The following is a 16138-nucleotide window of genomic DNA, read 5'->3' as shown; positions in this document are numbered from 1 at the left end:
GCACCAACCTCAAACTAACCACATGGATGCCGCGTTGAGGATCGTACGGTACTTGAAAGGCACTGTCGGCTATGGAATCTTCCTAGCAAAGAGAGATGATCTGGAAGTTGATGGATACACAGACGCTGACTGGGCAAGCAATCCAGTGGATAGGAAGTCAACAGGAGGGTACTTTACGTTCATTGGAGGAAACTTGGTTACTTGGAGGAGCAAGAAACAAAAGGTCATCGCCCTGTCAAGTGCCGAAGTTTCCTCCAATGAACGTAAAGTACCCTCCTGTTGACTTCCTATCCACTGGATTGCTTGCCCAGTCAGCGTCTGTGTATCCATCAACTTCCAGATCATCTCTATTTGCTAGGAAGATTCCATTGCCGACAGTGCCTTTCAAGTACCGTACGATCCTCAACGCGGCATCCATGTGGTTAGTTTGAGGTTGGTGCATGAACTGGCTTACAACGCGTTGAGGATCGTACGATCCTCAAACTAACCACATGGATGCCGCGTTGAGGATCGTACGGTACTTGAAAGGCACTGTCGGCTATGGAATCTTCCTAGCAAAGAGAGATGATCTGGAAGTTGATGGATACACAGACGCTGACTGGGCAAGCAATCCAGTGGATAGGAAGTCAACAGGAGGGTACTTTACGTTCATTGGAGGAAACTTGGTTACTTGGAGGAGCAAGAAACAAAAGGTCGTCGCCCTGTCAAGTGCCGAAGCTGAGTTCCGAGGAATGAAGAGTGGACTCATGGAAATCCTATGGCTTAGGAGGTTACTCACGGAAATTGGGTGTCCACCAACCCGAAAAAAGTCAGTTATTCTGTGACAACAAAGCCGCTATTAGCATCTCAGAGAATCCAGTGCAGCACGACAGAACAAAACATGTGGAAGTTGACCGACACTTCATCAAAGAAAAATTGGAAGGAGGTATTATTGAATTCCCTTTTGTCCGATCAGAAGAACAATTGGCGGATATCTTAACCAAAGCAGTTCATCCCAAGATCTTCGAAGAAATATTGTTCAAGTTAAGCATTGGAGATACCATTGCTCAACTTGAGGGGGAGTGCCAAACTTACCTAAATCAAAGGAGGCAAATCGGGAGTCATTAAGGAGGCAAATCAAGGAGACCAATTTGGGAGTCATTATGTAGAGAAATTAATACTCAATTGATATTGATACCTTGTACAAAAATAGATTACTCCCTATATGAAGGCTAGGACCGATTATAATTAACAAAACATAAGAAATAATACAAACCCTTCTTCTCCCAAATACTTCATTCGTTGTTCTACTATGCATAGCCTATCTACACCTCTCGATTACCATCATTAAGAAATACTGTACACTTGTAGATACTATCATGCACATGCATAATTATCAAAACTTTAGCAGCATTAATTATTTTGATTTCTCAACATGTGTAATTTATTATGGGTTGTGGGATTAGCTATTTTGATGGATGGACAGACATTTTTTTAATATAGAAAATCGACATATTAAAGTTGAAGTGTACCTCCTAATAATAAAATATAAATGATGTTTTTATTTTAAATGGTCCTAATAATTTCATACTATTTAATAGTCCTAGTACTACTATACAACTCCTAGTAGTACAAATTTAAATTTTACAGGAGAAATGTCTTATCAAAAATAAAATATGAAGATTGAAGGGGACAGCTCGGCTCTGCCTCCTTTCATTAATACAACTACTATAATGATGAAGGGAAATGTTATTTGCGTGCAAATTGGGTGGCATTCTTAATAAAAGAGCCAACTGCTTTCCAGTTCACTAAAGTAGGATTATTGCAGATCCATATATAGATGTACTGTGCCCAATTAATGTTTTTTAAAGTTTCAATAATATGGAAAACTAGTTCCATCTATTTCAAAAACGAATATAAATAATATGCCTTAATCGGACCTGACAATGTGACATGACGGAACCAAAATGATAAAATACTCTACATACAAATTTAATTAAAATTCACATTTAGAATAGACAAGTTTTTATATACCTATATTTTTGCTATTTCTTTTGGAATTGGTGGCTTTGATGTCCATTGAATTGCATTGTTTGTATATACGGTGTAGGTTTCACTTTAAAGCGATGAGTAAGCCACCATATTTATACATACTCAAAAAGTGTATTCAAAGTGGAGTAAACCACCAAGTGGTGTAAACGAGATGCAGGAATAATATTTTGCTCTTTAATGATTAATTATTTTTGTATTTAATCAGAAAAATTTGTTGCATATTAATTTATTATACTATGAGTGTGTTCAGTTGGCAAAATATGTAGTGTGGTTGGTTCATGAGATTCAATCTGACAACTCAATTCTAGATGTATAATTATGTGATAATTAGTTATAACTATTATTTTATTTTATAAACCGGAACACCGCCTATTAAGAGTAGTATAGTTCAAAATTTTATTTATTGTACTGGAACAAATTTAATTGTCCAGGTTTACGTGTGATAAAACTTTTTTCAAATAACCTAATGTGGACATATATCAAGCTTATCATATTTTTGTAAGATAAAAACTTTTCTTGAATGACCTACTATGACATATATCAACTTGGCTTTTGTCAAGTTACATTAATCCAGTGTACTAATCATAACTATAAATTGATCATCACTGGACTCTCTACAAAGATGTCATGTTTTTGTTTCAAAAAAACTCACGCTTAAAAATTTGTCACTTATTTATATTTTTATTAGTCAGTTATTTCTATTTTTATTTATCCTCCAAAATTTATCACTTTTTCACTTTTACTATTTTTATAGTGGATATCACATTTCACTAATTCATTATCACTCACATTTAATTATAGAGTGAACTACGTAAATAATTTATATATGAACTTTGCGTTTTGCACGCTAAGGTGTAATCTCATTTGTCATTGCAGATTTGGAGGTACCCAAACTATATGTAAATATCATTATTCAATACTATAATAGAGAAAATATCATACTTCATCCGTCCCAATATAAGTGAGATGTTTCTATTTGGCCGTTGTTAAATGATAGTAATAAATATTTAGAGTTAGAGAAAGTAAAGTAGGTAAGAGAATAATGTAGATAAGACTATCTTCTATATTATTCTCTCTTTTACTTTACTTTCTCTCAACTTTAACTATTTATTATCATTTTCGCAAAGCAACGACAAAAAATAAACGTATCGCTTATAGTGGGATGGAGGGAGTACTACCTAGTAGCAGATACTCCAATTTTATGAATGGACAAAAATTGTCCTCCATGCCTTGGGGGCAATTTTCGGTTGAAAAATATGATGAATACTGAAAAAAGATCATGAATGAGATTACGGATTACCCACAATATTTTTAAAGTTCATGGACTATTGACGTGCAAAACGCAAATTTCATGGACCTCATCAAGTACTTATATAAAAGTAGGACTTACATCCTATTATCTTTTTCAACTAATTTTCTAGTGCTTATAACTCCATCTGTTCTGCGGTAGTAGAGTTATTTCTTTTTGGCATGGAGATTAAGAGCATCCTCATCCATGCTCTCATGGAAGTGGGCCCAGACCCACTTTTATTCGTTTTTTACTCCATGCTCTTCCCCAAGAGCACAATACCCACATACATGCTCTTCCGCAAGGACATGCTCAAGGGTCCCACCATTCTATTATTAAATTTAAATAAAAACATTTCCACAATATTAGAATGCATTAAAAATACCTGGAATACTATAACAAATTACTAAAAAATTAAAAATTACATAGTTCAAATCCTAAAAATTAAAAATTACATAATTAAAGTCCTAAAAATTAAATAATTAAATTCATAAAAATTTCAAAAAACGGGTAATAAGGGCATCCACATCTGTGCTCTTTGGCAAGAGGACGGATGTGGGCCCGGACCCACTTTTATTAATTTTTTACTCCCTGCTCTTCCCCAAGAGCACAACACCCACATCCATGCTCTTCTACAAGGACATGCTCAAGTGTCCCACCATTCTATTATTCAATTTAAATAAAAACATCTCCACAATATTAAAATGCATTAAAAATACCCGGAATACTATTACAAATTACAAAAAAAATTAAAATTTTCATAATTAAAGTATTAAAAATTAAAAATTAAAAATTACATAATTTAAATCCTAAAAATTAAAAATTACATAATTAAATTTATAAATTAAAAAAACCCACTACTCGTGGCTGAATTTCGCCCAAATGGATGATGAATGTGTATATTTTTAGGTGATTTTGGGATTAAATTTTTAAAAAAAAATTCAAAAAAACAGTAATAAAACGGCTATATTTTTGGGCATCCGAAAATATATATTTTTTAAAATTTTGGTATTATTTTCGATTTAAAAAAAAGAAGAAAAAAAATGCCAACGGCCAATAGAAACGCGTCACGTCGCCCTGCTCAGCGGCACGAACGTGCTCTATGTATCGAGCAGAGCCGTGTCGTTGGCAAGAGCACAGCAGCGGACAGGGGCGTGCCGTGCCAGCGGCACGGACGGACGCCGTCTTCCGCAGCGAGCACCGCTGCGGATGCTCTAAACGGTTATATTTCTTGGAAATCCGATTTTTTTAATAAAAATTTTGGTATTATTTTCAATTTTTTTAAAAAAATGAAATTAAAACGGCATTTCCGTTGGCCAATTGCACGCTGCCACATCGCCATGCTAAGCAGCACGGACGTGCTCTTATTATCGAGCAGGGTCGTGCCGTTGGCACGATCACAGCAGCGGACTGGGCTGTGTCGCGCCGCTGGCACGGACGCCGTCCGCCCCGGAGAGTGGTGATGGGGATGCTCTAAGAATTAAGAAAGAGATACTATATAAAATATATTAAGTGAACAGAATAAAGTAGGTAATAGAGAATAAAGTAAAAGAGAGAAAATGTTACTTTTTTACTAAATAGGAAAATTACTCTATTATGATAGATCATTCCAAAATACTCCCTCCGTCCCCTAATAGGAGTCGCTCTTTGACCGGACACGAGTTTTAAGAAATGTAGAGAAAAGTTGGTTGAAAAAGTTAGTGGAATGTGGGACCCATATTTTTATATTAGTTTTATAATAAAATGTGAGTAGAGTGAGTTAGTGGAATGTGAGGCCTACTATCATTTATGGTAAAAATGAAGACTGACTCTTAATAGGGGACGACCCAAAATGGAAATTAGTGACTCTTATTCGGGGACGGATGGAGTAATAAAAAATGATTTTACTACTGTGGAAGAGAGTGTTATTTCTTAAAATATATGTAGGGTAAATTGGTGACAAGATTTTTGTAAACGGAGGGAGAATATAGTTAATAATGAACGATCAATATTACGTATATAGTAGTACTGACTTAAGCGTGAAAACCACAATACTTAAGAGCACCCGCAATGCTGTGCCGTTGCGGTGCCTATGCCGTTCCGGAGGAACGGTTCCGCGGCGGCACGCGTTGCAGCCGCCGTTTGGTTGCCACTCCGTGCCGATGCCGTTCCGGGTGTCGTTGCCGCGGCACGCGACACGACACGTTCCGCCACGCGCTGAGGTGACGTGGCAGGCTCTCATTCGACGCGTGACGCTCACTCGCTGCCCCGCGAGTGGGTTTCGCCACGGTGACGCAATAATTCATTTTTTTAAAAAAAATTTGAATTTAATAATAAAAAAAAAATTGCAACGCTACTGTTACCGTTTTTTTGTATCCATTTTTTTTTTATTATTTATTTATTTTTAATTTATTTACTCTATAAATACTCCTATTTCATACTCATTTCACTCACAAACACACATCTATTTCCACCTCAATTTTCATCTCAAATCAACTCTGTTTTTCTTCTCCCAAATTTAATCAAACTAATGGATCCTTTTGAACAAATGCGTCAAATATTGGAACAATCACTTGAAGAAGATCGACGACGGGAGGCGGAAGAAGCCGCCCCAACGACGCTCCCGTACGTAATCTTGCACAACATGATTGTCCAAGACAAAGGACCCGAGGCGGGAAATTGATTCGACCCTGAATCCCCCGGAAGCTCAACCGCAAGTAGTCCGCCTCGAAGTGGAGCGCATCCGTCTATACAAGAACGATTATCTATTCGTGCAAGGACACGCGACTCTAGCGCCCACACCCAACTCCAACAGGATCTAATTGAGCACATTTGGGCAAACTTTGGCGGATGAAATTATTAAAATTGTGTACTTTTATTTTTTAGAAAATTATTAAATTATGTTTTTTTTACGAATTTTATGTTGTAAGTTTATTTTATTTAATAAAGTGTGTTTGTTTTAATTGAATTGGGTTGGAAATAAAAATAAGAAATGAAATTGAATGAATAGTAATTTAAGAAACGGTTAAGGAACAGATAAGAAACGGAGGGTTGCAGGTTCCGTTCCTTAGTTAAGGAATGGAGTAAAAAAGTACAGTGGGGCCCGCAAATAATAGTTTAAGGAACGGTTTAGGAACGGTATAGGAACAGCGTTGTGGATGGCCTAACTACTCCTCTCCTGCTTTATCTATCTAGATTGTAAAACGAATAAAAAACTTTCTGATACCATAAGATAAGACAGAACTCATAAGTATATAATGCAGAAGATGTTGAGCACTTTTGTTCAATAAAGTAAAGAACAATTGTCCCTTCGGGGACATCCGATAAAATTGGAACGATACAAAGAAGATTAGCATGGCCGCTGCGCAAAAATGACACGCATAAATCGAGAAATGGTACAATTTTTTTTTAAAAAAAAGTAAAGAACAATTGTGATGTGGCCAATTTGTCATACAGTTCGAAAAATAAGGTTTACACAACGGTGCGCATTTTTCAGAAGTTAATTCTAATAAATAGTACTCCTAGGGGGTGTTCAGTTGACAAGATTAAATCTCATGATTAAATATGTATCATGTTTGGTTCATAAGATTGAACCCTTCAATTTAATCCTAGAGGGATAGTCTCATGATAATTAGTCATAGCCTCCCCCTCCAACTAAAATAATCCCACAACTTAATCCTAGATGGATAGTCTCATGATATTAGTCATGACAACCGAACGCCACCCTAGTATATGATTTTCCATTTTCCGGTATTTAAAAATCACATTTTTTATGCTTGGTGATAATTTTCGCTCCAAAAGGCCCTAAAAAACATATTTTCACATTTTTACCATGGAGGACATATATGATAAAAGGACCTAAAATGATATTTTAAAAAACTTGTCTCTTTTTCTTCTCTACTTCCCTAATTCATTTCTCTCTCTTCATTTCTTCTTTATTTAATCGGTGTGCCCAATTTGTAGGCAAAATTTTTGAATTTTTTAAAATAAAAATAAAGTATGGTTCAATGTACCACAATTTATTTTATAAATAAATTATTATTTAAACATTGGTAGATATAAATTATACTCCAATGTACCACAATTTCACATTTTTGCCATGGAGTATAATAATGAATCATGGTTTTATACGAAAAAATTTGTGATAATAAATCTCATTATTTAAACATTTATTTATAGAACACCATGCTCATGCTATGTGTATCATTCTTAGTCATGACATTTGATTCTTTTTATCCAAAAAAATCTTAGTAATGGGAGAAATAAAGATAAATTAAAAGGTTTCGTCTTCATACTATCTTTAGCTTCGAAACATATCTATTATTTCGAGCTCGTTATATCACACTAAAAGGAAGAAGAAATGGAAAATAGAACAAAGAAAAATAGAAACTGAAGAATAAAAAAGAAGTAACAAATAAAGAAAAAAAAAATTCACATATTTGATACTCCCCCCGTCCCAAGATATTAGACTTGTATAACACTTTCGAGTGTCCCAACATACTTAAGCTATTTCTATTTATGGTAAAAATCTACTTTATTATCAACCTCACTTACACCACTAAACAACACCTCCTAAATTCATATGTCAAAAGAAATGAGTCTAATATCTTGGGACGGAGGGAGTACAATTTAATTTAAATTTTCAAAAATACCTTCCACGGCTAAAAAATTACATGGTTGGTACCTAGAATTATTTTTGTCACGAAGTACCAAAAACAATATAAAACAAAGATCGGATATCATTTTTGTGCAAAAGTGAAATATCTGTTCTATTTATGTACTAGTTCACTCTATATTTTTTCTTATTTCTTTTTATGTTCTATTCCTTTGAAAAACTCACACTATCTCCATTTCCTAATAGAAAGGGAACATTCCTGATACTTCTAGGAAATTTTTTTTATCATCCCTTTAATTTACAATAAAAGTCATATTTTGCATTTTCATCCGGTCCGTCACATAATAAGAGTTAACATTTTATTTTACCATAAATGGTAAATAGACCTCATCATATTTTTTTAATTTATTTCACTCACATTTTATTACTTCTATAAAATTAATATATGGAGTATAAGAAAGACTTAGATTCCACTAACTTATTAATCCTATATTTTACATTTCTTAAAGTTTGTGTTCATATCAAATAGGATTTCTATTATATGGACGAAGAAAGTAATTAATACAATAAAATGAATATCTCCAAATAATAATGAAGGCATGTGCCGTATATTGGTGATATTGTAATGACAAAAGGGCACGAATCAGCCCATAATTTAAACGGCGATACCAACCCATGAACCACAGAAGAATATCAGTATTAAATAAAAGAAGTACCATCAGTGCTCCACAAAGTACAACACTGATGTTTCACTTTCCCCGTGCCCTCATTTACTAGTGTATATAAACATCGAATCATATGCCATTACCTGAATGAATCACCATCTAATTACCTCACACCTTCTCTCTATCTCTATCTCTATCTCAAACGTCACAATTCACAGAAATACACAAAGCCATGGCGAAATCTTCATCTCTCGAACTTGACTTTTTCGCCATGGCGGATAAAGGATCTACTGCTCTCCCACCGCCCACTGCTGCCCCCGTTTTTCAGCGTAGAAGAAGTTTTCGAGGTTTGTAATATCTCTCTCTCTCTCTCTCTCATATATATTTAAATACTATATGTATATGTGCAGATATACAAGGTGTTATAACGAAGATGAATCCAGAGGTGGTGAAGAGCGTGATTGGGAATGGCGATTTTGCGATTCCTTCTCCTCAATTTGATCCTAAACTTAGGTAGGTAACCATGAATTTTCTTCCTTATTTGATTTCCTGCATTTAATTGATTTTTTTATTTTAAAATTACGTAGCCTGCGGTGTGGGGGTGATGAGAATAGAGCTCCAATGACCATTTTCTACAATGGAATGGTTTCTGTATTTGACGTCTCTCCACGCAAGGTGCGTGTCCTTCCTTTTTCAGAGATAAGATTCTTCAAATTCAAATTTTTTTAATTCTTATTTAGGATCGGAACAGGCACACGATATTCTCAAAGTCGCTGATGAAATGCTTCCTTCTGAATCGCCCGAAAACTTGGAATCCAACTCAAATGGTGAAACAAATTTGCTGGAATCTTTCAATGGAGGTTGGTTTCGCATTTTAATGATAGAGATTTTCAGTTGTTTAAATACTACTACTTGAATGTATATATGCAGATTTGCCCATATCAAGGAAAATTTCTCTGCAAAGGTTTCTGCAGAGGCGAAAGGAAAGGTTGGTATTACAATTATCGTTTCAGAATTATGATTAAATTGTTTTCTTAAATACTACTCCCTCCGTCCCGTACTACTCGTACCTTTCCTTTTGGGCACGGAGATTAAGGAATGAGTGATAGACAAAGTCAACAATTACGGCTATAGGTATAAATTGTTACTAAAAATGGAAAGAGTGCAAATAACTTGGGACGCCCAGAAAGGAAATAAGTGCAAGTAGTGCGGGACAGAGAGAGTATAATTTTTCGTTTTTGATGCTCCCTTTATCAGTCACATTTATCTAAAGGTTACCACTCCCTTGTCCCCTACTAATAGTCCAATTTTGTTAATTTTATTCGTTTAAAGATTTTATATATTTTTTTACTATTTTTTTGGTAATACATCACACATTTATTTTATTATAGTACTAGTAAATAAAAGTATGATCCATCTTCCATTATTTTTTTAAAAAACTCACTTTCCATTATTTTTCATTCAGTGTCCGGTTAAAGTGTGTCAATTTTTAATTGACGATAGGATTATTAAATATTAAGATAAATATTTTTCTCCAAAATTGTGTACGAAACTACCTATATGCCACCCCATATTTTATGGCAGAGAAGAGCATATATTTATAGTTAATTAGCCGCGGCCCCGTTTAATTCGGGATTATAATCATATGATTCGGCGGTTTAATCTTGCCGACTTGCCGCTGGCTCATTAATGTGCAATTGTTTAGTCCTCTTGTTCCCTCTTTGTTTTTGATAATCCAAGTCTCAATTTAAATTTTTTCAGGGTTGAACATTGATGAAGACGTAATAACATAATCGTGCAAAAATCAAGGTCGACAATTATCTTTATTACTTTGTCTGAGACTGAGTCACAGGAGGAGTTTCTATATTTTTCTAGATTAACTTGACAAAGTCGAAGCACTGAACATGTGATAAAATTGGAATTTTAAATTCCAAGTCAATTATTAGTAAAGTAAGTAAACACGTGGGTCAAATGTTATTAACGCGGTTTTGAATTTGAATGCAGGCTAATTACGGTGTCGCCATACTAAGAAAGCACGTTTTTAGGTATTAGTAACACGTTTTGAATTTGTGGAAGGGAAAAAAACATAATTATTTATGCTAATTACCTAAGAAAAAGGAGATGAAATGGAGGTGGTTGGATCCGCAAGAAGCACGTTTTTAGGTATTAGTAGTAACACCTTGTTTCGTCGCACTTTCATGGGTTGGCTTTTTGCTGCGGCTGCAGTTTCTTGGTTAGTCACGTGGATAGTGAGGAATGCTACGACCACTTTTTTCATTTTATTAGTATTTTACAATTAAATTACAATATTTATTGTATGTGCAGAGTAATTTCTTGCAATTGACTTTAGTGTGTGCTATATATGTTATGCTATTTGCCACCTATACTTAGAGCATTAGCAGTGGGCGCCTTAAGGGACGCTCTAAAGCCCGCCCTATCTATCTCCACGTCAGTATTTTATCCTTCTACCCCTTTACCTGCAGTGGGGTACCCTATAAGTTTCACTATTGTTTTGTTAATTAATTTAAATGTTTTCAAATATGTCAATGCAAAATAATTAAAAAATACCATAATTAATTAAAAACGGTAAATCATACATTGATTAAAAAAATGTTTTACACGAGTTAGAAATGAAAAAAAATGTTGACTACTCTACAAAAGTCCCAACTTGCGGCGCAGCTCATCGATCATCCCCTGGAGGTATTTGGCTTTGGCCGGGTCCTGACATTGCATGAGGGCGTTGTGCGTGTCCAACAACGTCCTCCGGTTGGCGGCCGCTGCCAACTCCGCGTAGGCAAGTGCCGCCGGGGTCGGGGTCAGGATCGACGATGGGGGGCGGCCGCGACTTGCGAGGAGGATGTCGCCTTCGCCTTCCCCTTGTTCTTCGCAGCCTTGACGCCAATGGGACGCCGGGAAGACACCGGTGTGCCGGAACTCTCATCCTCCTTGTACATCGTCCAGTTGAGGTCCACCGGATATGCGTCGCTTTCGCTGTTTGTGTAAGCACCGGCTTCAGTGGTCCTCGTCCTCTTTGGCACAGCCGATGGCAGAATCCAACCCTGGAACTTCTGCTTGTCCTTCAAGAGCGCCTAGATGTTGAAATGCTTGAAGTCGCCGTACATTGACTGGTACGACAACAACGCTCTATCGCGCACATTGCGCAAGCTCTCGCCGCTTCCCTGCTCCCTCGAGCACTTCTCGTACTCAGCCGAGAATAGGTTGACTTGCTTCTTCACCTAATCTCAGTGCTTGCGGAGCTGCTCCCTATGGCGCTTGTACGCGCTCGGCGGCTTCGCCTCATTGTAGCACTCGGTGATGCGCTCCTAGTACGCAACCTGCTTTTGGTTGTTCGCGAATACCGGGTCCTCCGAAATATCCACCCAACACCTCGCCAAGATGAGGGTTTCATCCGGTTGGTAGTTCATCCTCCCGGGGGCGTACTCTTTATTCGTTTCCGGAGGTGGCACCATGTACGCCCGGTGCCGGTTCAACTTTTTTCTGGCGGCGGCGGAGGACGCGGTGGGGCGAGTTGGAGACGGCTCCATGGCAGACAGACCGTACGAATCTTTACTGAATTCGTGATGGTACTGCGTGTTGGAGTCGAACGACCGATATTCGTCAGGGTCTGTACCCGACCAACGTGCACCACCCCCAAACATCGGACTATTCGGACTTGGGTATTCACCGGAATTCATTTTATAGTGTAATTTGAGTGTGGAAAAGTGAATGGAAAGGTTACAAATGAAGGTGGGGTAGGGGTATTTATATAAATAAATTTTTCGAAATTTAAAAACAAAAACGCGTTGCATCGTCCGCGTCGCCCACAGTGGGCGGACGATGCCCTATCGTCCGCGTATCGTCTGCGAACGATGCATCGGGCATCGTCCGCGCATCTGCAATGGGGCGGACGATAGGCCGCCCGATGCCTCGGGCGCGCATCGGGCATCGTCCGCGGACGATAGGGCATCATCCGCCCACTGTGGGCGGCGCGTATGATGCAACGCGTTTTTGTTTTTTTTTTTAATTTCGAAAAATTTATTTATATAAATACCCCCTACCCCACCTTCATCGTGGTATTTTTTTAATTATTTTGCATTGACATATTTGAAAACATTTAAATTAATTGACAAAACAATAGTGAAACCTATAGGACGGCCTATAGGGCGGCCTATAGGGCGCCCACTGCATGTGAAATGGTAGAAGGATAAAATGCTGATGTGGCGGTGCATAGAGCGGGCTTTAGGGCCCCCCACACTAATGCTCTCGACAGAAAAACCACTCTTTGAACAAGCGCCTAATTGTTGACCAATTCTACTGTGGAAATTTTAATGCATCTAGATTTGGAGACATGTGGTTTTCGTGTCCTACATCGACATAATTAATTTAGCTTTTCCGGTGCAATTATTAACTTAATCATGCACAATTTTATTTTGATTTGACTGGCTGAACTAACTCAATAGGAACGTGTCGTGGGGAATTAGTCTTATAAATGAAATACACATTTTAATACTATGATCTTCCCTCCATATGAGGTTACGGTATCTTTGATGAAAAATAGTAAAATACATATATTTTCATTTTTCATGTTCACCAAAAATAATCTTGATAATAGACAATATATATTACAAAATTGATAAAATATAAAGGAGAGAGAAAGAAAAAAAGCAAACGGGTATTAGTTATTCATTTGGATCAAATTAAAAATGTATAGCACAATTAAAAATTTAAAATTATTCCTTTTTAAGTGTTTTTGTTGAATTTTTTTTTGAAATAGTTCATTATTTTTAAATTAATTTTTGTTCAAAACTTTAAAGTTCAAGTGTTAGTATGCCTTGAATCTGTACAGATTGCCACTAGCCAAACAGAGGTCTCGCTATGAAATGTTTCTGTTTTAGACCCTAATTATCTTGTTGGCTCTAGCCCGTCATCTGTGTGCCTAATTATATAGAAGTTGGGTGCATAACTCTGTAATACGAAAACAATCTGAATATAATCTGTTCTCCGTTTTATGTGTCTCTTTATGTTTCTGTTGTCTCAATTACACAATTGTTCTATTTTGTCACAACATCAAAGTGCGGAAAAAAGAAGGGTGTGAGTCGATTTCAACATATAATATAAGGATCTACTTTTCAAAAGTGTATATTTAACTAAGTGCAAAGATAGATCGCAGTATTACCCCATCCCATATTTATCGATAAATGCTCAGTATGTAGGAATAAAGTCCAATACTCGTTAGATCACAAATGTTGAAACACGTTTCGTTAACAAGTGATGAAACACATGTATATAATTTCATATCAATTGTTTTCATTTCAATTTCATAATCAAGTAAGTTGAGAGTCCATGTCAAGTGATCATGGATGGATTGTTGATAGCCAATGGATTAGTTTTGTGGATCAAAAAAACAAAGAAAGTAACACTATCTTAAACTTCAATTCGGAAAAACGTATGACTCCGTACAATGGGACTTCATGGAGGAACATGCTCTGATAGCCAATGGAATGGTTTTTCCCAAAATGAAGCACACTTGGCCTGTACTACCCGTTTGAAGCAGGATGTAATTAAGCAATTTTTTTAACTCAGGCCCCCTTCAAATCCAAGCTCATTTGAAGCCAGACTGAGCCCGAGGCCGACCCACCTAAATTTTAATTATTCTATATGTATATTTTCGTGTTCACGTTATAGAAAGTTATGTGTATATTGTGACTACATGATTTGTACAATTTTTAATTTAGGGTACTTCTTAAAAATTATGAATATGTTGAGAAATTAAAAACACATTAAGAATTTAAAAAAGAGTAAAGTACTATTTTGGTCCTAAACATATGGCCGAAATACGATTTTGGTCAAGAACATTCACTTTTTTAAAATCGAGTCCCAAATAAATGAAAATGTCATAGAATTGGTCCTTTTTTAACGGTTCCGTCAAAAACTGACATTCAACCGTAAATTAGTAAATTTTTTACCGTATTAGATGATTTTGATTACTGTAACTAATACTTAAAAATAAAGTAAAAATTTATCTTAATTTCTCAGTCTTTTCTCTTCTTTCCTTCTATCTCTCCCCTCTCCTTCCTTCTTCGCCAAATTGGTCTCTCTCTCTCTCTCTCTCCTCATCTGCAACCTCCTCTCCCTCGACCCGAGCTCCACACCTACTTTGTCGGCCTCGCCCATTCGCACGGCCCCATCTACTCCCTCAAGCTCGGCAAAGCCCAATTGCATGGCCCCATCTACTACCTCAAGCTCGGCAATAAGTTCAGCGCTGTCATCACCTCGCCGGAGCTCGCGAAGGAGGTCCTCAAGGCTGGGAATAATAATAAATAAAATAGTCACTAATAAGTCTTGAATCGATTTTAAAAAATTGATCCGTATAAAAAATTGGATAATAAATTGACTACCGCAACTACAGAAAGAGAAGTGAGAGTGATACTCTTGAAAAACGGAGCAGATTTGTGAGAATTGAGAAACAAAAAATGGGTGAAGTATCTGGAAAGAGCTTCATACCGGAATCACTGGTTTACAAGATTTCAATTGAAGCCATTGGATTTATCTTGGCCTGCTGATGGGCTCGTCATTCAATAGTCATAATAAATTGAAGCCATTGGACTCCGGCTGTCGGCGACAGAGAGTGCTATTTGAGGAAGAAGAAAGGACAGGAGAGAGATGGAAGAGAAGAAGAGAGGGTGAAAGTTGTATTTTTTAAAAATTTTATTTTGATTAATTATGTTTTAGTATATTAATTAAGTTAAAATTTCACTAATTTACGGTTGACCGTCAGTTTTTGACGGAACAGTTAGAAAAGGACCGATTCAGCAACATTTTCATTATTTTAGGACTCGATTTTCAAAAAGTGAATGTTTTGGACTAAAATCGTATTTCAGCCATATGTTTAGGGTCAAAATAGTACTTTACTAAAAAAAAATTGGAGAAAGTAAAAAGGCTAGGCTGTGTCTAAATCTATAAAGAAAAAAAATCTAGCCCAAATCTGACCAACTCAAGCCATGGGCATTTGCGTAGCCCATCCTCAGTATTAGCAAACTTTAATAATCTTGGGCTGCACTAAACAAACCCATTTTGCACCTCTAATTGTGAGCAGTAAAAATCAAGCACAAGTTAGTTCATTAAAATAATGGAGGCCACCGTTGAGGACATCATTCCAATGCGTAAGGCCATCTACCATAGGAATAGCCCAGTAATAGTCCAGCCATAGCCTAACCACAAACTCCTCCTGACACATCATCAACACTAAAAATCCTCCTGCCACATCATCAACACTAAAAATCCTCCTGCCACATCATCAAAACAAGCAAATAGCCCAGCCATAGCCTAGCCACAGCACTCAAAATTATATAAAACAAATAATTAACAATCACACAAAATAAGGAATTAAATTTACGACACAAATACGAGAAAATTTAATAATATTATTAGATTTTAAAAAGTACATCAATTAAAAAATATTACATAATTAAAAAAATACATTAATTAAAAAAGTACATTAATTAAAAAATTTACATAATTAAAAAAAACTAACGCCGTGCAGTCCTCCGCGCCCATAAC

The 16138-nt window shown here is 36.5% G+C and overlaps 2 protein-coding genes and 1 non-coding gene across 5 annotated transcripts in view; 2 read left to right on the top strand and 1 right to left on the bottom strand.

Moving 5' to 3' along the window:
- The window catches only part of LOC121798419 (DEAD-box ATP-dependent RNA helicase 21-like), a 794448-nt gene that overhangs the window by 490494 nt on the left and 287816 nt on the right, over positions 1–16138 (bottom strand). The window lies entirely within an intron of this gene.
- On the top strand, positions 6603–6705 carry LOC121801703. Its single transcript, XR_006050640.1, has one exon. It is a non-coding gene; the product is annotated as a U6 spliceosomal RNA (small nuclear RNA).
- On the top strand, positions 8676–10962 carry LOC121798470 (protein TIFY 9-like). 3 transcript variants are annotated; one of them, XM_042197499.1, is made up of 7 exons: positions 8679–8925; positions 8989–9091; positions 9166–9253; positions 9330–9438; positions 9509–9566; positions 10340–10387; positions 10583–10962. In XM_042197499.1, the coding sequence occupies exons 1-6, from the start codon at positions 8811–8813 to the stop codon at positions 10350–10352; spliced, it is 486 nt and encodes a 161-aa protein (XP_042053433.1). In that variant the 5' UTR covers positions 8679–8810; the 3' UTR covers positions 10353–10387; positions 10583–10962. The 3 variants fall into 3 exon arrangements, with proteins under 3 accessions (XP_042053431.1, XP_042053433.1, XP_042053432.1); XM_042197497.1 differs by lacking the exon at positions 10340–10387 and having other exon boundaries at positions 8676–8925; XM_042197498.1 differs by having other exon boundaries at positions 10340–10962.

This window comes from Salvia splendens, chromosome 4 (genome assembly GCF_004379255.2).
Source record: "Salvia splendens isolate huo1 chromosome 4, SspV2, whole genome shotgun sequence".
Classification (NCBI taxonomy): domain Eukaryota; kingdom Viridiplantae; phylum Streptophyta; class Magnoliopsida; order Lamiales; family Lamiaceae; genus Salvia; species Salvia splendens.
This window is presented reverse-complemented; position numbering and strand designations above follow the sequence as displayed.